Here is a 20,614-nt window from a genome sequence, read left to right as displayed (position 1 = left end):
TATGGTGACTAACATAATATAATAAAAAAACATTAAAAAAATAAATGAAAAAATAATAGTTTTTGTTGGAGGGAAACTCCCTTCCTCACTCCTCTGGTTTCTTGAGGCATTGATTTTCCCTAAGTCCTCGTTTTTTTTCTTTGGCCTGGCTTCTTACCCTTCTCTTCAGTGACCTCATTGCTAGGTCCCTGTTTCTCCACGGGGTGGAGCAAATCTATCCAAATGGTGAGCCCTAGGTTTCCCTCCTCACCTTGGACCAATGTTGATTCAGGACTCAGACTTTCTTCTTGGGGTGGGGTGGGGGGGCTGATGTGAGGTCCAGGTTTGGGTGGAGGGCAGGAGTTGAAAGTTGTTGTCAATGACTTCCTCTAGACTAGCCCTTACCAAGAGCACGCATATTGGATCCTTCAAATCCTTAGGGGTCTGGAGTTTCAAGGGAAGAGCATGCTTTTTCTATCTCAGGTAAAAAGAAACGGAAGGTGTTACAGGATGACAGGATGGTGTTATAAACCATGTTCTCTGTACATCCTTGAACAGAGCACCCCTAACTCATTCTCAGGAGGGCTGGGTGGGGAGAGAGAAGCAGCAGGTATGGTGGAAAGAACCCAGACTCTCAGTGCGGGGAGAGCCGTGTTCTTGTTTTTGCCATCACTGGCTTGCAAAACAAGTCACTGAACTTATGGGACTTCAGTTTCTGTCCCTTGAAAAAAAACAGGGCTGTGTTGGATAATGCCCACCTTCCTTCCAGATGGAAGTGTTAAGTGTAGGACAGTGGGAAGAAATGAGAATAAGTCCTCCCCCTCCCCCCAAACTTGCAAATAAGCCTGAAATAACAGAGAAGCTAAAACAGCAAATCATTTAGGCTTTCTTTTTCTTGTCTGACTTGCTCTGTTTGGGCATATCACAAGATCAAGGAAATACACTGATGTTCACCAATAAAGTGTTATATTTTCATTAAAAAAAAAAACCTGTTAAGTAAGTTTTAGCATAGAGCTAGAAGGCTGTGCTCTACCTACAAAGCCTTTATATTCAGTAGAAAGACAAGGAGAAAAAACGGGACAGTGAAAGGGAGGGTCAGGGAAATATTTTTAAGCATTTTAGAGTGACAAGTACAATGCTGGACATTTTCTATATAATAGTAACAACCCCTTAAACAACATGTTGGGAATTTATTCTGAGCCAGGTACTTGTTCCTTTAATATATACATAAAACAGTTCTGTGGCGTTGGTACCAAAATTCCTCTCCCTGTAGAAAGGAAAGTGAGCATCAGATGGTTAAACAACTTGCATAAAGTCACATAATTGGTTAGTAATGAGCTAGGAAGTGGTGAGAGTATGTGATCTCATTTAAAATGACTTAGAGATTTTACTTCCTCAAGGATGGCAAAAGAACAATATAGGAATCCTTTAAAGACATGTAAATGTCAGCGTTAATACCCAAATTCTTTTTTTTTTTTTTTTTTAAGATTTATTTGAAATAGAGTGAGAGAGAGAACACAAGCAGGGTTGAGGGGCAGAAGGAGAGGGAGAAACAGACTCTGCACTGAGCAGGGAGCCCGACGTGGGGCTCGATTCCAGGACCCTGAGATCATGACCTGAGCAGAAGGCAGACGCTTAATGGACTGAGCCACTCAGGCATTCCAAAACCCAAATGCTGTTACTGTTAAGAACTTGCAACACAGAAGAGTGAATGGCATCATAAAATTCTGGCTACACTTATGCTCCCACACTAAAGAACAATTACTACGTAAGTGAAGCATCATGCGACAGTTTTAGACTGGAAACCCGAGGAGCATTAGTTAAACTGCATCTTTGTTGCTAATACACAGGCACGCTGGTGAAAATTCAAATGCATTTTCATTTATTGGTGATCCCCAATGGCTGTAATGAAAGTGAAACCAAAAAAGCAAAGCCACCTACGTTAAAGCAAACCATTACCTTTGTGATGACATGTAAGGAGAGCCTCCTGCAAGCACTTGCTAACTCGTGTTTCCCTTTGAGACAAGAGCCACTATTCAGCCCATTCCATGATCTCATTTTAGCTTCCCAGGCATGCTCTTGGACCAAAAAAGGGCACCTCCACTGGGTGGCTGATGAGTTCGAGTGGAAGATGTTTTCCCAAGAAAGTGTTACTCTAGTAGTGGTGGTCCTAATATTAGTAAGGCACAAAGTACAGACTTCATTGACTTTTTTTTTTCTTGACACTGATAGACTTTTCCGCTAGAGTAGGAAAAAAAAAATCCACCCCTGTAGGCGGTAGAGTCATTGTTTTGAAATCCACAAAGATGCCACTTTAGCCACAATGTACAGTTTTGGCAAAACTTCCATTCATCCCGATCACCTTTTAAATCATTATGATCGAAGCTACTAGCTGCTCTCATAGTCAGCCAAATGATTTGCTGAGCAACAGTTAGCTAAGAAAGAATTTATCTAAGGATTTGACCGAAAGGTTAAAAGCTTTAAACCTAAGAAGTTGGAAATGGCTCTCTGGCATGTGTCAACTTTCGTGGGAGATATTTTCTGCAATTTGCCTGAGTTCAGGGAAGGGTTGTAATTAAACTACATGCTGCTACAGATGACATTTTGTAGAATTTGAAACATACACAGAAAGCAATACATTCCTCTCAAACATTGGCTGTTTGCGAACGAATGCATTTGATTCCTGAGCATTTAAAAAGACTTGAACTGAACATCTTCTTTGCAAAACCAAAACCAAAAGAAACCCAACAGTCTCATTCTCTCTTTCTTTCTCTCTTTTCTGGTGGGCTTTCTTTTCCACTGCGGAAAAGTCATTGTGAGCGTGTTTGTGTGTGTCTCTGTGCTTAAAAGGCTCTGTGTATCACCAGGATTTCAGGCAGACACCAGAGGATTCTGTAGGATCAGGGAACACATATGTTAGGAATCTACAAAGTTAGAGAATCTTCCATTTGATTTGCAGCTACAAGTCTCTGGATTATTCTGATCAGCTGATCCAGAGGAACGACTATGCAGGAGCCATGGGGTTCCTTTCTGTCTGATACAAGCATCTTTGTAACCCAGAGAGTCTTTTCGAACCCGCTACGTTGAAAATCTGTGCAAGATGCAGTTCAATACCAGAATTTAATCGATGCTGCGATATTCAGGACGGTTTCTTACATGGAATGGAGCGGTACCTATTTTTGTGCTCGGAGAATCACCTCGCCTTTTTTAGGCTTGCTACTGTTCTGGATTTCGTATCCTATTTTGAAATTAATTAAGAGGCCTTTGCCTAAGCCATTAAATATGTGAGGTGCAATGACTTCCTGTCACAAAAGTGGCCTTGACCTTGGGGAGCCTGTTTCGGTTGCATTTCCCTACAGCTGTTTTCTGCTGGATTTATCAGCATTTCCTGCCATATCCTCAGCTGCTTGCTGGGACTGCAAATGCCTCATTGTGTCAAACAGTGGTCTGTTTCATCTGTACTGGGGACAGCTTTGCCTGTACCCCCATCTTCACACCGAAGGCCAATGGCTCTTACATCATCTAACCTGATGAAGTATGAAGTATGATTTCCAAACAACGACTCTGGCTCCCAGGTTTGTAGCTGGAAGAGCGTTTGCCATCTTGCTCTTCCTGGGCATTCTGATACCAAAACTGCAACTGGGGCAGGGACTGAATATGAAATGAATGAGATGTCACAGCTTCTCCCCTATTGTATTATATGATCATGTGACTCTCAGAGAAGCACACTGCATCCTTGTGCAAGGGGCCTTGCCTAGTTATCAGGGTAGCCCAGCTGAAATTGGAATCCAAGACTCAAAAAAAAAAAAAAAAATCCTCAATGGCTAGAATGGGGGGCGGGAAGTGACAGGGGCTGGCCATTTCCAGACAGAGGTAAGCAACTCTGTTTCTCTAGCTGGGCTCTCCAAGAAGGCACCCACTAGCCACAGGCAGCTATAATTAGTTAAAACTAAATAAAATTTAAAATGCAGACCCCCTAGCCACACTTGAGGCACACAACAACCACGTGAGGCTAGCTAGAGGCTGCCGGGGTGGCCAGCACACAGAATGACAGAACATTTCTGTTACGGCCTAGAATTCTACTGGACGGTACTGCTCACAACAGACTTGAAAATCACAGTCATGGCCCTAATGAATATGAAAAAGGGAATGCATTTCTGGAGCTGGGAGGCTGAAAGGGTGTGGCTAACGTGGCCCACATCACAGTTAGTGGGCAGTTTTGTGGATAATATTTCCTTCTGAGAAATTAAGAGAGGGCTGGGGAGCGAAGATGTGCTCCGGGAAGCATGCGGCTGGCAAGAGTGAAGAGTTACAGAGGTGGGCACAGCCTGTGGAGAAGTCCTGAGGCCTCACACTGGAATCTCAGCTCTCCCGGGTGGGCGGCGGGGGGGGGGGGGGCACTAGGGAAAGTCGAGGTTCAGGGGAAGGGAAACTGGGAAGGGGAGGCAAGCCAGGGAAGGTAGGCATCTAAGAAGAGCAGAAAAGCAGCACAGGCCCCAAGTCCGGTGGAGAGCCTCACTACCATTTACTGGGCACTCGGGGCAGGAAAGGGCTTAGAAGGCCAACCAGGACTCTGTTCTTGGATCCTCCAATGGCCCCATAAGAGAACAAGCAAGGGCAGACTGGAGTTGAAGAGTACGCCATCCCGTGGGTATTCCCTGAGACACTAGGAGGACCCCTGGCTGCAACAGATGGCTTTTAATCAAGCAGGCTGAGGACCGGGCACAGCGAGAGAGGAATGAAGGGAAGCATGGCTTTGCCGGTGGGAGCAGTCAGGGTCCTGGGGTCGCATCCACTCTGAAAGCAGAGTCCCAAGAGATGAAAAGCTGCCCTGTGCCTTGTACACACAGAAGACGAGAGAGCTAGGACCAGAACCTTGGGTGTGGAGCTCCCAGCAGAGCGCTGCTGTTTTAGATATTTATGTGGGGGTGAAGTCGAATGCCCTGCTTACCTGTCCAAATCTACACAAATCCTAGACAAGTCAGGAAGGCTTTTCTAAGTATGATCGGCTTTCCTTTTATTAGCTACCAGCCTTCTGAAGTTCGGCTGGCTCTGGCACCGCAAACATCCACGCAGACCAATGACTGTAGAGTGATCAAGCGTCAGTAGGCTGGGGACGTGTGGGTGGGTGGCCATGATGCCCACCATGCCCATGGTCACCTGCCCTGCCTGGATTGGCAGCTGGAAAGGGTGGTATGGTGGTGGGTCTTCCAAGGACAACTCCAACTAGGCAGCAGCCCATAGGAGTTGACTGTCTGTAACACTTTAGTTAATGGAAGCATCCGTCAAAATTAGGCAACAAAATATCTAGTGGTTATCTCCCAAAATTCTGGTCAACGAAAAATGAGAGTGATTCTGGAGAAGCTTTGGGGCAAGGTTTGCTTGCTTTTGGAAAGAGATACCAAGAAGAGACAGCCCCCTCTCTTTCCTCTGGATACATTATCTGCATGTGATGGTGGGATCCCTGCAGCCATCTTGTTACCGTGAAGGGTTGGAGCCCGATGATGGCATCCTTTAGCCATGTTAGTGAACTGATGAATTAACCAATCTTGGAGCTGTCCTACCACTAGACTTTATTATGTGAGATTCATTCATTCGCTCAGCCACTCATTAAGGCAATAACTATTAAATGAGCACTGAGAAATGCCAAGCACTGCTCAAAGCATCTGGAATACTACAGAGAACAAAACACAAAAGATCATGGTCTAAATTTGCTTATTGCTTCCCCATCCTTGAGTTAAGTCTTTGTGACCTGAACCAGAAGCCTTTTAACTTATACCCTGCTGATCTCACATTGGCTTCATAGGTAATTGAAAAGCCTACAATCAAGCATCATACGCATAATCCAAAGGACACTTCTTGGTCCATATCTTATGTGATGTGTCTATATTTGACACTTTAAACCACTTTTTCCCAAAACTTTGTCTTGGCTTCCATTCTGATACACATTTCCGGTTTACTTCCTATTTTTCTGTCCACTTCCAGTCTTGCAGGGTTTTTTCTTATTCCCAGACCATTTTTGCTTTACTACCAGAACATTTAATGTTGGGGTTCCATGGGGTTTTCTATCAGGATCATTTATGTTCCCATTCTACATCTTCTCTGGGAACTATCGTCAACTTGTGTGATTTAATAACCATTTATATGACTCTTCCAAACCTGCATTTCCAAACCAGTTGTCTCTCTTGAGCTTCAGATCTGTATCTTTAGTGGTCTGCATAGATATTTGGGTATGTCTACCCAGTGTGGTCAAACCATGGCAATATTTTGTGATCTCAGCTCGCCTATTTTGGGTCCTGGCTCAGTAAATGGCCCCAGTATCTGCCCACTCAGTCACCCAAGCCAGAATCCCGAGTATCAGCCATGCTTACACTCTTCCCTTCTCTTCCCCAAATCTCAGCAGTCACAGGGCCCTCTTGATTCCATCTCCTCTAATTCTCCAGTCTGTCCTCTCCCCAGATGTCGCCCCATTCCTGTTACCCTCCAACACGTCACTGAATCCCAGCAATGGTCACTATCTGGACACCCTGACTCATGTCTTGGCCTCCATGTTCTTCTCCGTAGGCAGAACAATGAGGTTGCAAATCCGATCATGCAGAAAACCCTTCTAAAGCCCCTCACAGCCCTCAGGATAAAGGATAAACAACAACTATAATTTTCCTGTCTGCATGATCCATCCCAATGCCCCCTTGCCTTACTAAACACACACTCTCTTCTCCCTCCCTTTTCCCCAACTTGGTGCCTCCACGTGGGCTAGTCCTTCCCCTTCTGACATTCTCCCAACCTGTCCAGCTTCTCTGGGATAATTCTCATCACATGCCAGGTTTTCTCGGAGACACCACTCTTTCCGGGATGCCTTCCCTAAGTCTCTAGGCCCGGGCAGGTGATGCTTCCATGTGCCCCCGGACAGCCTGCACCTTCCCCGTCATAACTGTGGAGTGCCTGAACCCTACTCCCAGGACTGGGGGTTCTGTTAGCCAGGGAAGCCTGGCCTGTCCCTCCTAAGTACTCCCGGTGCCCAGGATGGTGCCCACAACATAACAGGTATTCAACAAATATGCAAGGGATGAGTAAATTGACTGGGGATGCTCACTTGTGGCTGTAACAATAATTTCAGTCACTGTTTGGCTGGGGATGGTGATTTTTTTTTTTTTTAAAGAACCATATTGCTTAAGAGAATTTTGATCACAACTTCTATTTATTCTCTTTATTGTTTAAAGCACTTTCCAACTACCCCAGTCGGGCAAATCCACTGTACTAGGCTCTGAGGTGCTTCACCAGTCACGAGTGTCGTTGATGCTAAAGGTAAACACCATTTTTATTTCCGCACAGCTACTCTCCACCATAGCTTTCAGAAGGTGCCATTTTTAGGGAAGGCCTCAGAAACAGCGAAAAACGTGACAAAGTAATCGTGCCCGGTAAAGGCTGTGAAAAGCATTTCCCACAAACTCTGACTTGAAACGTCTACGCACCTCCGGTACCAGATAAACAACGTGACTTCAGGAGGCCCAAGCCTACTACGTTCATCTCCTTTGATACACAGGAGAATTTTTAATTTTTAAAATATGGTGACCTTTTAATTTAAATAGTGGGCTTTTTTTTCCTTCTTCTTCTCTTGAATGCCAGAGAAGGGAAAATGCAGCCTCGTGCATAAAAGAGTTGTCCATTTCAGAGAGCTTCTGTTTGTGCTTATAATTAAAAACAACACCTTCCAAAATGTTGCTCTCACTTGATTAAGGCAAAAAGCACACTTCAGTGCACTTTATTCTTTGCCATGAAATGTTATCTCTAACTCCCAGCACACAGGGGAAAGGGAGGTTGCTCACCAGCCCCCAGTCAGTTCTATTCTGACATGGCCCCCTGCTCTTCTTCCCTCGCTGGTGGGCTGTCTCCTTCCCTGGGTCTCGGTGGGACTGCCCTGGAGACTCCTGGGAGAGCTGCTGCGGCCCTAGCTATAATTCTTGCACGTTCCAGCTCCCCTTAAGGGGCGATGTCGTACCATCCCACCGCTGAGAGATGGTCTCCCCTCCCTCTCCTGCCTCTCCTTCCCTCTCCTGCCCATCCATGTGAATTAAACACGCCTGTCCTGTATGCAGCAGGTGACACTGGGGGAGAACTAAGGTTCTTCAGGAAAATTCAGCACAATCGCCACTGTTAACCCTGATATTCTTCAAATCCAGCATTACATTTATTTGTAGAGAGTATCTGAAACCACACTAATAACCACACTTACTAAGATCCTCTGACTACCAACTGGCAACATGTTACAAAGTTTTCCTGTGTTCCCATAAATTCCAAATGGAGGACACACCGGCTTAGCAGGGGTTTTAAGCGTCCACACTTGCTGGCGGCCATGGACCCGTTGACAAGGCAATAACCTCGCCGGGCTTCCACCACTTAATCTCTATGTTGGAAAAATAACATTCGCTTTGCCAGGTGACCTCTTGAGAGTCTTGCTAAGTCAGAGAAATATTATCACTATTTTAGTAATAGCCAAACCATGCATTGTTTTCAGGGTATTTTTCTCCTTAATACTTAAAAGCCACTGTCTGAAAGTCGAGTATTTAGCACCCATCTCCATAAACATACACATAATAATGATATTGCCTATTTCAATAACTGGCGATGAAGTTTCATGGACCATAAAGCTGAATAAAGAAGGGGGATCAGAGAATCAGGAAGTTCACCGACACGAGCGAATAAACCAAGTGGTGTGAGCAGGCAGGGACAGCCGCCGGTTTGCATACGTGCTTCATTCCATAAACGTTTACTGGACATCAGCTATGGCCCAGGCACTGTTGTGGGCTCCCGGGCTGCATCCGTGCACAACCCGGACCAAGACCCCACCCTATGTGCTGGAGCTTCTGTTTCAGTGAGGACGGACAGGTGAGAGAAAGGGTAACACAACAGATAAGGAATTGAGAGAGCTTGTTTGAAGGTGATATAAGAGACAGAAACTAAAAAAAGAATGAAAACAGAACAGGGGAAGGGGAGGAAGGACTTAGGGAAGGAGGAACAATGTAAAATCTGGCTGCTGCAGGATAAGCGTCATTGAGAAGGTGACATCTGAGCAAAGACTTGAAAAGAGAGGGAGCTGTGTGGATGGATATGTGGGGGAAGAGGATTCCAGGAGAGGGAGCGGCCAATGCCAATATCAAGGGCTGGAAAGCGGGGCTGGAGATGTGTCATCAAGAGGAAGTTAAGAGGGGCGCCTGGGTGGCTCAGTCAGTTAAGCGTCTGCCTTTGGCTCAGGTCATGATCGGGGTCCTGGGATTGAGCCCCAGGTCAGGCTCCCTGCTCAGCAGGGAGTCTGCTTCTCCCTCTCCCTCTGCCGCTCCCCCCGCTTGTGTGCTCTCTCTCTCAAACAAATAAAATCTTAAAAAAAAAAAAAAAAAAGAGCAAATTATGAGGAGGTATGGCCAGGGAGTTGAAGCAAATTTAGGGGCTGGAGTGCAAATCACAGAGGTCTTTGTAGGCTGTCGCAGGAACTTGGAGTATCTCCTAGTGAAATGGGGAGCCACTGCAGGCTCTGAGCCGGGGGTGGGGGGCAGTGGTGGTGGAGTGTGATGTGCTCTGATTTACAGAGAACTGAGAGAGAGAGAGAGAGAGAGAGAGAGAGAGAGGCAAATGTAGTATAGAGGCTTGAATTTAAAAGGAACATACTGAGTCAAAGTTTTTTTGGAAGTAAGTGGTAGGACCCATGCCCCCGTTTCAGCCACAGATCATTTAATTTCTTTGTGTAAGTATCAAGTTCTCCATGATTGCATTTAACCAAGATCATGGCTTCACTCAATGACTTCATCTTTTTACCCTGCTGCTTTGTTTTTCTTCATAGGGCTTATCACTCCTTGACTTCACTCCTTGAAATATCTAATTATGTCCTATTTCCTTTAGTAGAATAGAAACTCTGAGAAGGGGAGGATTTTGCTCTTTTGGTCATCACTGTAGCTCAACACGCAGGGGACCGCCAGGCACAGAGAGGGTACTCAGGACCAATTTGCTGTATGAAGAAATGTATGTGAGTCTAAGAGAAACATCACATTCTGATTCAAACACACAGGCCACAAGGTTGGGAAATAAATTGTTAAAAAATAAGCTGCCTATCAAATTACAGATTATTTTCCACCACTAGTTGGTTTTAACATTTTTTGCAATTTAGAATGATGAGTTTACCCTCTGAATGTGTACCTTGTGTTCTTCCTAAACCTGCTGTATCCACATGGTGGAAATTTTGGAAAATGGGATTAAAAGATTTTAGGATTTCATGTCCCTACCATATCAAGACTAATAATGAAAAATTTTCTTTCTATGGAGTCTTCAACGTGTCCTGCTTTCTCACATGGTCTCAATATACCCAGAGAATAAACTGTTTTCCTGGATTTTAAAACTTTTATCTAAAGTCCCTTCTCGGGGCGCCTGGGTGGCTCAGTCGTTAAGTGTCTGCCTTTGGCTCAGGGCGTGATCCCGGCGTTCTGGGATCGAGCCCCACATCAGTCTCCTCCACTGGGAGCCTGCGTCTTCCTCTCCCACTCCCCCTGCTTGTGTTCCCTCTCTCGCTGGCTGTCTCTCTCGGTCAATTAAATAAAAATAAAATCTTTTAAAAAAAATAATAAAGTCCCTTCTGGATTCTAAGATTATGTGATTCTATATGGAAATCAATAATTAAAAAAAAAAAACCCATAAGCTACTGAGTGCTGTGTGCTCCATACTTCTAACACACTCCTTCCAGTTCACCTTTATACTTCCTATGAACAAGTGGGGTGCTATTAAGCAAAATCAACCACGTAAAGAAGTTGGAAGAGGAAAGGTACCTACTAAGGGTAAAGCACTTTCTCGCACGTTAGCAGGCTGATACACGGAACAGCGTGGCCTCAGTGTGAATAGAGGCCGAGGCCTCGTGGGCTGCGGGCAGCCGGACGGGCCGGCACAGTGACTGCAAACCACCGGGCAGCCGCCAGGGACCGCACATCTCCGGTGGGATCCGTTTTACTGCCAGGAGACTGGAGTCGTGTCGCTAACGCAGGAAGCCGCACAGGAGGAGGAATTACCAGCCAGGCAACGTGGCATGATGGCTCCGAATCTCTGAAATGTCTCTTGGAAACACGCAACTTGGAAACCGATTAAAAAGTCCTTTTGGGGGCGTCTGGGTGGCTCGGTCGTTAAGCGTCTGCCTTTGGCTCAGGGCGTGATCCCGGCGTTATGGGATCGAGCCCCGCATCAGGCTCCTCTGCTGGGAGCCTGCTTCTTCCTCTCCCACTCCCCCTGCTTGTGTTCCCACTCTCGCTGGCTGTCTCTCTCTCTCTCAAATAAATAAATAAAATCTTAAAAAAAAAAAAAAGTCCTTTTGCCACTTGCTGTTCACTCACGTTGTGGCAAGAGTTTTACGTGTTTTACCCACCAGAGCCCCAGCTACAGCAAGAGAAGTGATGCCCTAGAAAGGGGAGGAGGAGGCGGAGGACAGGAAAACCCAAGAGGAGGGGTAGGAGGAAAACTGAATCGGGCCGGGGGTGGGGGTGTCTTCGTGTCGGCCCCCCACATGGTCAAGAGTGGGTCGCAGATCCTCACACCTCAGATGAAAGAGGGGCACTCATGTTTCTTCCAAACTCTTGGACCTGCTGACTGAGGGCGAGGCATGGAAAGGGTCTCGACACCTGTAAAGGGTGAGATCGACTACTAATAATGGTGTGTTACCACCTCTCAAGAATTTACATGGGGCGACAACCACCATTCTATGTGACATATTGTTAAGGACTGAGTGGTATCCTCCCCACCTCCCGAATTCCTCTATTGAATCCCACACACCCAGTGTGACTGTATTTGGAGGAAGGGCCTTGAAGGAGAAAATCAAGGTTCAATGAGCTTATAAGGGAGGGGCCTGGATCCAACAGGGGTGATGTCCTTCTAGGAACAGGAAGGGACACTACAAGTGTGTGTCCATGGAAGGAAGGCCATGGGCGGACACGGTGAGAAGGCAGCCAAGGTAAGCAGAGAGACTTCACCAGAAATCATTCCTGCTGACATCATGATCTCGGACTCCCGGCCTCTAGAACACTGAGGAAGGACATTTCCGTCTGTGCCATTCTGTTATGGCTGCCCAAGCACACTAACATCACATGTTATCCCAGGTAAACCTCATTACGACATTATCCACACTTTTCGATAAAGACACAGAAGCACAGAGAAGGTAAGCAACTTGACTGAAGTTGCACAGCTCATCAGTGGTAGAACTGCAATTGAACCCAAGCAATCGGACGCCAGGGCCCGTGTTCCTCACAGCTGATATAAGGTAACATGATTAATATCCACAGTGATACAAACGGATGCTTTTTTGTTTTTTTTTTTAAAGATTTTAAAGAGATGAAGAGAGCGAGTAAGAGCACACAAGAGGGGGAGGAGCAGTGGGAGAAGGAGGGAGAGAGAGACTCTCAAGCAAACTCCCTGTTGAGTATTGAGCCTGACTCGGGGCTCGATCCCAGGACCCTGAGACCATGACCTGAGCCGAAACCAAGAGTCAGATGCTTAACTGAGTCACCCAGGTGCCCCTCCAATGCATACTTTTTATCAGAAAAACCCAAAGCAAATACAAAGCCCTGCGTGTACTCTGTGCAATGAATTTCTGGTTTTAGTCCCTCTCTTCTCCTCTTCCCATCACCCAAACAACAATTTCTGTGAGCTTTATCTATCTCAAGCATGATCTGAGGCTGGGAGGACCAAACAGGAACCTCTGAGGGCTGTGTTCTCCTGGACAGAACGCGCTAGTAAGGAAGGCGGCCAACACCGAACAGAAGAGCACAGTGACAGCGAAAAGCCCAGTCGGGAAGTGGTTGTGACAAGTGGGGGCTAACCTGGTCCCTTTGTCCACAGCCAGTTCCTGAACGCACACAGTAAAGCAGCTGGGACTTGCTTGCAGGCCCCCCCCCCTCAACGCTCCCCATTTCTGTCTCTAGAAAATGAGGCTTTTGCTCTAATAACCTAGGACTTCTCTGGTGAAGTCAGAAGTTACTTGGGAAATAACTTACCTTAACCCCGTTATGAGGTGGAATGGAAATAATCAATGCTATAGTCAAACGTATTCTCCAGAGTGTTCCAGAAGGTTTACGGTAAGAGATATAAAGGTTGCAAGAAGACAGGAGGGAGGGGAAGGGATCATTTCACAGGATCTGAGCAGGCTTTAAATGTGATGGAGTGTTTCCTGAAGCAAGGGGAGGCTTATTATGCAGTCCGGTACCTGGAGTCAGACGCTAACCATCTCTGCTGCGGAGCTCCGATGGGGGAAGCAGCAAGGATTAAGGTCCACGCAGGGGATGCCTGGGGCTTGGACAGGAAGCAAGACATCGGAGAAACGCGACGACGTTGTGGCTTTCTCTTCCCCTGAGAGCTTAATCCACCAGAGAACTGTATTTTGGGAAGGCCTTACCCAGCAGGAGAAGGATCAAGTGGTCACAAAAGGGATTTCCTGGCCCCAGGAGGTGCTCTGAAATAGCACAACTTCACCCCTACCTCCAGCACCCCTGCCACGTAGGGCAGGGCGGGGCCACTTCCTACTTGTTGCACTTCGGGGTGGCCATCTGTGTTAAGAGAAAGTACTTGAGGAGTGCCACCGGGAAGGCCCGTGACGGGAATGGACAAGGGGACGTGAGCCCGAGGCGTAAGGACCGAGTCACTGAACACGCGGAAGCAGAGAGGTGGACCAAAGTGAGAAACCCAACCTGCCTTTTTGTATCAGAATACAAGCCAGGCCCGGAGAAGACTCCCAGGAACATGGTCAACGCAGGATTACAGGGTTGCTGAACGGTCAAGATGTGTCTTTGCAGTAGAATATGTGCTTTAATCACCTGGCCCAGCAAATAACACCCGCTTCAAGCAACAGGGAGACTGGAGACGGACAATCACCGGTGATGACGCATCAAGATGGAAGACGAGAGTTTGCCATTTCACAGAGGCCTTAACATGGACAGTGGAAGGGAAAGAGGGAAGGAGGAGAGGAGGGGACAGGGAGGAGAGGAGGGGTTAGTGGAGAGGCTAGAAGGATGGGGGGAGCGGGAAGAAGAAGGGAGGAGGGAGAAGGAGGGGGAAGGAGAGGAGGGATGAGGTGGGAGGGGGAAGAAGAAGGGAGGAGGGGGGAGGAGGGGGAAGGAGAGGGAAGAGGAGGAGGGAGAAGAGGGGAAGGAGGGGGGAAGACGGAGGGGGGAAGACAGAGGGGAGGAGTGGGGAGGACAGAGGGGAGGAAGGAGGAGGAGAGAGTGAGAAGGGGGAGAAGGAGGGAAAGGAAGTGGGGGAGAGGGAGAGGAGGAGGCAGGGGGAGGAGAGGGGAAGAGACAGGGGAGGAGAGACAGGGGTGAGGGTAGCTGAGGGGAGAGGAGGGGTGAGGGGGAGGAGAGAAAGCCTAATTTAAAACAGCAAAACTCTTAAAAAATAAAAATGAAGAACACTTAATATACCATTTAAACCACTGCATACATTTGTACTTAAAGACGGGCACTCAATAAGCAAAAGACAGTGTTCACTGACAAACCCTTGTGGACACTTTCACAAGGCACCTGCAGCATCCTGCCCATATTATCATTCGAAATTATCATTTGAAATATCTTATGTGTACAGTTATATTTTATAATGTTCTCTGCGTTGCCTTTTTTTTTTTTTAAAGATTTTATTTATTTATTTGACAGAGATAGACAGCCAGCGAGAGAGGGAACACAAGCAGGGGCAGTGGGAGAGGAAGAAGCAGGATCATAGCGGAGGAGCCCGATATGGGGCTCGATCCCACAACGCCGGGATCATGCCCTGAGCCGAAGGCAGACGCTTAACCGCTGTACCACCCAGGCGCCCCTGCGTTGCCTTCTTTTACTGTGGGGAGACAGAAGGCCGCTAAAAAAAAAATCTGTCAAGAAAATTCTAGATGCCCGTAGATTTTTAACATGTGTCTTGGGAACCCCCAGTGCCCGAAAGAGCCTCGGCACTTAACTTCGCCCCAGCTGTGTGTGTTCGAACAGCCACAGATTCCGACCAGGACCCACACCGTTCCTGCAGCCGTGTCATTCCGCACGGTACCCTGTGGTGTGATTCCAATGCTGAGAATAAAGGAGCCTGATTTCTCTATAATACTGAGAGCTCTGGCGTGGTCTGCGAAATTTTCTTCCCTCCAAAACTGTCCGTGGAGTTTTCAAGGTTCAAATCCTGATAAAGCAATGCAAAACACGGAATCCAACTCCGAGAAGTACGCACACCCATTCCATGCACGGCTTTCCAGGGCCCAAGGAGCAGACCGGTCCCCCTTACCTTTATCATAGATTTCCTTCAAGACCCCTCGTTTTATCAGCTCCTCTCTGCTTTGCCTCATTGATATTTTCCTTTCCAGGGCTACGAGCAAAACACAGAGAAGCAGGTGTGAGTTGGTAACAAAGACATTTTTCAAGGCATGTGTTAACATGGATTAAAAAGTAACATACAGAAAAGCCTCTGTAAATTACGTTTCATTAATGTAAGTTAATGAAATACGATAAGCATTTTAATCAGATTATTTCATCCAATCTTCAAAACGATCTTCAAACTACCTATGAGGTAGGAGCTCTTATTTCCCTTTATTTCACCCCGCTTTAGGGTTTAGTATTCTGTAGCATAGAGAAATTCAACAACTTGTCAGAATAACAGAACTACTGACAAGAGGAGCGGGGATTCAAAGGCAGAAATGCTGTCTCCAACCTCGGCACAGTCTCTGTGTCACAGCACATCGTCCTGATTGTGGCATTTCCTTGTGAGTGGGATTTAATGATGTCTTTCGTACAGTTCATGTCTCACGGAGGATTTTGTTCCTTCCCGACTATTAAAAAAAAATGGTATGAAAACATCTCCTACAAAACTCTCTGAAGTGAGAGATGGGGGGGTGGGGGCAGGTAGTGGGGGACCCCCATGGGACAGGTGCCCATTGCTTTCCTCTCTTAGCCTCCAAATCCAAGCGGACAAGCAAGCTGTGAGCTGCCCAGTTATGAAACACACATCCACTGGGGTTTGGCTGAGCCCCTGAGCGGGACACTGAGGCAGGTGGCGCTGGAGGAGGGAAGAGGTTACTTTGGTTGCTTTTGAGAATCTCCACATCCTTTGGATGCACAGTTATTCCGCAGGGAGGGGGGAAGCCAGTTATAAAGAAACTTTCACGTGGACAAATTCAGACACAGATTAACTATGCACGTACAAAGCTCTGTAGAATTTAGTACGAAGAATTCAAGTCAGCGCTAGAAAGCAAGCAAGGAAACAGGGACTAGGATTCTGTTACCTACTAGCCAAGTGACCTTGGTCAAGTTACTCAGTCAGTATGAGAAACACTGATGCCTCAGCCCCCGCTTCTCTGATTTAATAGGTCCAGGGTGGGACCCTGGACATTTATATTGTCATGAAAAGCTCTCTGGGTTATTCTCAGCCATATCAAGGTTGGAAATTACCTTTTTTATATTTTTGGGACTTATTATTTTTTACGTGTTCTAACTCTCTCTTAACTTATAATGAATTAAGTGGTATGAGGCAACAAAATAAATACGAGGTTAGGCTGCACTCCCATATCGCTTCCTGAGAACATATTAATGGTAAAATGGGTACATATATATACACCCATAGAAGTGAGTCAGGAGGGCTGTACGGAGGTCAAGCCAGAAAGGTGGGTGTAGGAATCACTGGAATGGTGCTTGGTTGGGGGGGGGGGGGCTGTGGGAGCTTTATGACTCATACCAAATGACATGACGTGGGGGCAGGAGGGCAGAAGAGGAACGCCCAGAAAAGGGAGAGAGAACTGCATGCAGTTAGGTTAGAAAGTTCTGTCTGCTTTTGTTAGGAGTAAGTTGGGCAGTTAGGTAGTCAGGGCCAGGGTCCCCAACAAGAAAATATGGAGTCAGGGCAGCTAAAATAGCACTAGCATCCTGACACGCAGCTTAGACAGGACCATGCTAGCATTCTGCGTTGCAGCCTTTGCAGAAATGACTTCCGCAAAACGTCCTAAAAGAAGATAATTAACCACAAAGCATTTGTCAATATCATAGTTAAGGGGAGGCTAAGACATAAGCCCCCGGATGTCAGCGAAAAAAAGACCATTAGCACAGAGACATTAACCTAATAGGCAGACAGATACACGACCAAAGCCCTGACTGGCACGACTCAGCACATCCTGATGGCTGAAGACTGGATAGGCAAGGTGAAGCAGGGGTTTTTAAGCAAGGATTTTGTGAACAGATTTTGGGGGTGGCATCGAGCCTCCCAGAAAGCATGCATAAAGAGGTGCTCTGCCAATCCCGTACTGAGCCACAAATTGAATGAATTTCCCTTAAGCAGAATGAGGTTTCTCGGGGGCTTTTCAAAACCACAGATGGACGTGGAAGGACCTGATGCCCAGCACTAAAGGAAGAATCAGCAGCAGGTGGGCAAAGCCATGGGCCTGGCGGTCTGGGATGGCAAGTTTCAGCAGAACGTGGGTGCTCCCAGCCCAATCATTCAGCCATGCGGACTCTGTGGACTCCCGGTGCTCATCCAACAATGACAGACCCCCTGTCCATGGCGAAAGGCACTCCTCCAGGGGCTGGAGATGATGGAGACTGAAGGGACAATCCCTACCCTCGCAGTTGACAGACTGATGTGTGGTTCAGACGGTCATCAAATAGTATTAGCTAATGTGTGATTACAAAACAAGGTAAGTCCTGTTAAAAGAAAGAGACTACTGGTCATATGATCAGTAACCTCCCCTACGGGGCCATGAGAAAAGGCTTTTCTGAGGAAGGGACCCACAAGTGGAGTCTGAAAGACGAATATATATTATCTCAGCAAAGGGCAGTCAGGTTGGGGCTGAGGGAAACACCCCAGACATAGCAAGCCGGGCAGTGGCTCCTGATGGGAGGAACCATGGCACCGCTGGCAAAGAGAAAGCACCCGACGTTACTACACCCACCACCACCAGACGCTTGGGGGGCTGGGCCATGAAGGGCCTCATGGACCATGCTGTTTTAAGGGCAATGGAAATAAACCATCAGAGATCAATGCCCACATCACCATGGAGAATGGATGGGAGGCAGGCCAGTTCTTGGGGATTCCCTAGTCTAGGCAAGAGATGATGGTCACTTGGACCAAGATGCTGGTGATGGCGATGCAGGCAAAGAATGCATTCAAGTCATGTGAAGGTGGCAAGGTGGCCATGGTGTCGCGTTAAGGACATGAAGGAAAGAGGGGTCAAGGGTAACTGGTTCCTGACTTGCAGAGCTGAACGGACGGTGGTGCTGATGACTCAGTGGGGGATGCGGGCTGAGAATCAGGTTTGTAGGGAAGATGGCGAGCCTAATGTTAGCTATATTTAAGTGGGGATATCAAGTACATGCTGGGGAAATGTAGCCGCACACTTTCTAAAACAAGGACGAGGGGTAACTAAGACCATGCTGTACCGGCACAGACTATGGTAAACTTTTTCAGGTACCAGTGTTTCTCAAACTTCTCCATGGAACCACTCCTAACGGCAAAGCAGTAATGCCAGGGGCTCCAACGGTAGGACCGAGTTGGCTGTCCCAAGCATGCCGTTTCTTTACTGTACTGAGTTTTGCCTTAAGAATTAAGGTGGAAGAGTTCCTGGGTGGCTTAGCCGGTTAAGCGTCTGCCTTCGGCTCAGGTCATGATCCTGGGGTCCTGGGATCGAGTCCCACATCTGGGCTCCCTGCTCAGCTGGGAGCCTGCTTCTCTCTCTCTGCCCTTCCCCCTGCTCATGCTCTCTCTCTCCCGCTCTCTTAAACAAAAATCTTTTTCAAAAAAAAGAACTAAGTGAAGCTCACATAAAAATCTATTTGCATTTATTTATTTATTTTTTTATTTTTTTAAGGTTTTATTTATTTATTTGACAGAGATAGAGACAGGCAGCGAGAAAGGGAACACAAGCAGGGGGAGTGGGAGAGGAATAAGCAGGCTCATAGCAGAAGAGCCTGATGTGGGGCTCGATCCCATAACGCCGGGATCACGACCTGAGCCGAAGGCAGACGCTTAACCGCTGAGCCACCCAGGCGCCCCTGCTTTTATTTAAATAAGAAAATACCCACCCCCAATTTCCAAGTTTAATTGACATTCTGGGAAGAGATGGCTTCTTTATCCTTTGGCTTTGTCCACTTCCTAGCCCAGAACCCTGTGCCCACAAGGGATACACGGATCATTTTGAGAAGGGTGACAGGTCATTTAACTTAATCCTCACCACATCCCATGAAGTGTTATCATTCCCATTTCTCAGAGGTAGCTGAGACCCTGCAAAATTGACTTGTTCAGAGTCAAAGAGCGGTAAGTGGCAGAGTAGAAAACGGTTAATGCCTGTTTTTTTCCATACCACGTTGTCGTGAGGATCGTTACGACGTGCCCAGGCTCTAAATATAATCTCATGTACAAGACTCTAGAAATAGAAGGTGATTTTATTATTAGTTTATTTGGGGCTGTAGGTCATGGTAAGATGGCATAATTATACTACTATTCTTAGGAGAATTTCTTCTGGGGAACTTCTACTCACTCTTTTAACAAGGTATATGTGACGCTTCTCTTCCAGTCTTATTTTTAGCAGCCCTTCCAAAGTTACAGGCAAGTTGAACTACGGGCAAAGACGAGCTCCAGCACTGCCCCTGAGGTGAAGTTAAGTGGGCTGTCTGGTGCAGAAGGATGACAGATACCCTCCGACCCGGTCTACTACCAAACTACAAAACACAGGAGGAGGAGGGTTTGGTGCGGGGGAAAGAAACGTAATGGTTTCCTGTTCATTGACCAAGACGAGGTCCGATCTGCTCTCTGCAACAACTCTGGCTTTGGGTAGTACAAAGATGAAAAAAAGAAAAACAGAGAAGAAATGACAGAGTCGGAGGAAGAGAATCAACACATGAGGGAAGAGAGAAGGTGTAATAGGTATCACACCTGGCCAAAGGATAGCAGGGATAAATCAGAGAAAGTGAGATCCAGGGCATGACCGTGAGCTGACTCACTCGGCAACGCTTGGCCTCTGGGACGCAGGAAATGGAAGTTAACAGTACAAAGTCATCCATCTCTTTTATAAAAAGAAAACTGAAAAATTGTCTTGTGAGATGTGTGGTAAAAAGTAATATTCTTAGGGGCGCCTGGGTGGCTCACTCGGTTGAGTGTCTGACGCTTGGTTTCCGTTCAGGTCATGATCTCAGGGTCATGAGATTGAGTCCTGCATTGGGCTCTGAGCTGGGCGTGGAGCCTGCTTAAGATTCTCTCTCTCCCTCTGCCCCTCCTCTCTGCTCTCATTCTCTCTCTCTAAAAGAAGTAATCCTTTTATATAAAAGATGAAGTCCGTAAGGGCGATTTTAAAACAATAAATATAAATCACCAAACACAAAATCACATAAGCCAGCAAACGTGCGAAAGTCCACTGCAAGGGCAACAGCAGTTGCACAAAAGTCTATGTGCAACATAAGAGACAGCCTGAAGAGGAAAAGGGAGAAAAATTACTGATTTGCTTTTACAGACTGACAAAGAATAGCTAAGGAGGTCCAAATATGCAAAAAGAAGCTTCCTGTACCCCTCTTGCCTGGATTGAATAGATTTCTCAATTACCGTACCAAAAATAGCCCCCCAATGCCCCCCCCCCGAAACCATAATCAAAGGTTAGGATGTTCAA

The 20,614-nt window shown here is 46.8% G+C and overlaps 1 protein-coding gene across 6 annotated transcripts in view; it reads right to left on the bottom strand.

The window, feature by feature from the left end:
* The window catches only part of PHACTR1 (phosphatase and actin regulator 1), a 527,166-nt gene that overhangs the window by 91,128 nt on the left and 415,424 nt on the right, over positions 1-20,614 (bottom strand). For all 6 annotated transcript variants that reach the window (XM_057304929.1, XM_057304930.1, XM_026511501.4 and 3 more), the window contains one exon: positions 15,259-15,339. In XM_057304929.1, the coding sequence (XP_057160912.1) occupies positions 15,259-15,339 (81 nt within the window). The remainder of the gene's footprint in view (positions 1-15,258; positions 15,340-20,614) is intronic.

The sequence above is a fragment of the Ursus arctos genome, unplaced genomic scaffold (genome assembly GCF_023065955.2).
Source record: "Ursus arctos isolate Adak ecotype North America unplaced genomic scaffold, UrsArc2.0 scaffold_31, whole genome shotgun sequence".
NCBI classification, from domain to species: Eukaryota; Metazoa; Chordata; class Mammalia; order Carnivora; family Ursidae; genus Ursus; species Ursus arctos.
This window is presented reverse-complemented; position numbering and strand designations above follow the sequence as displayed.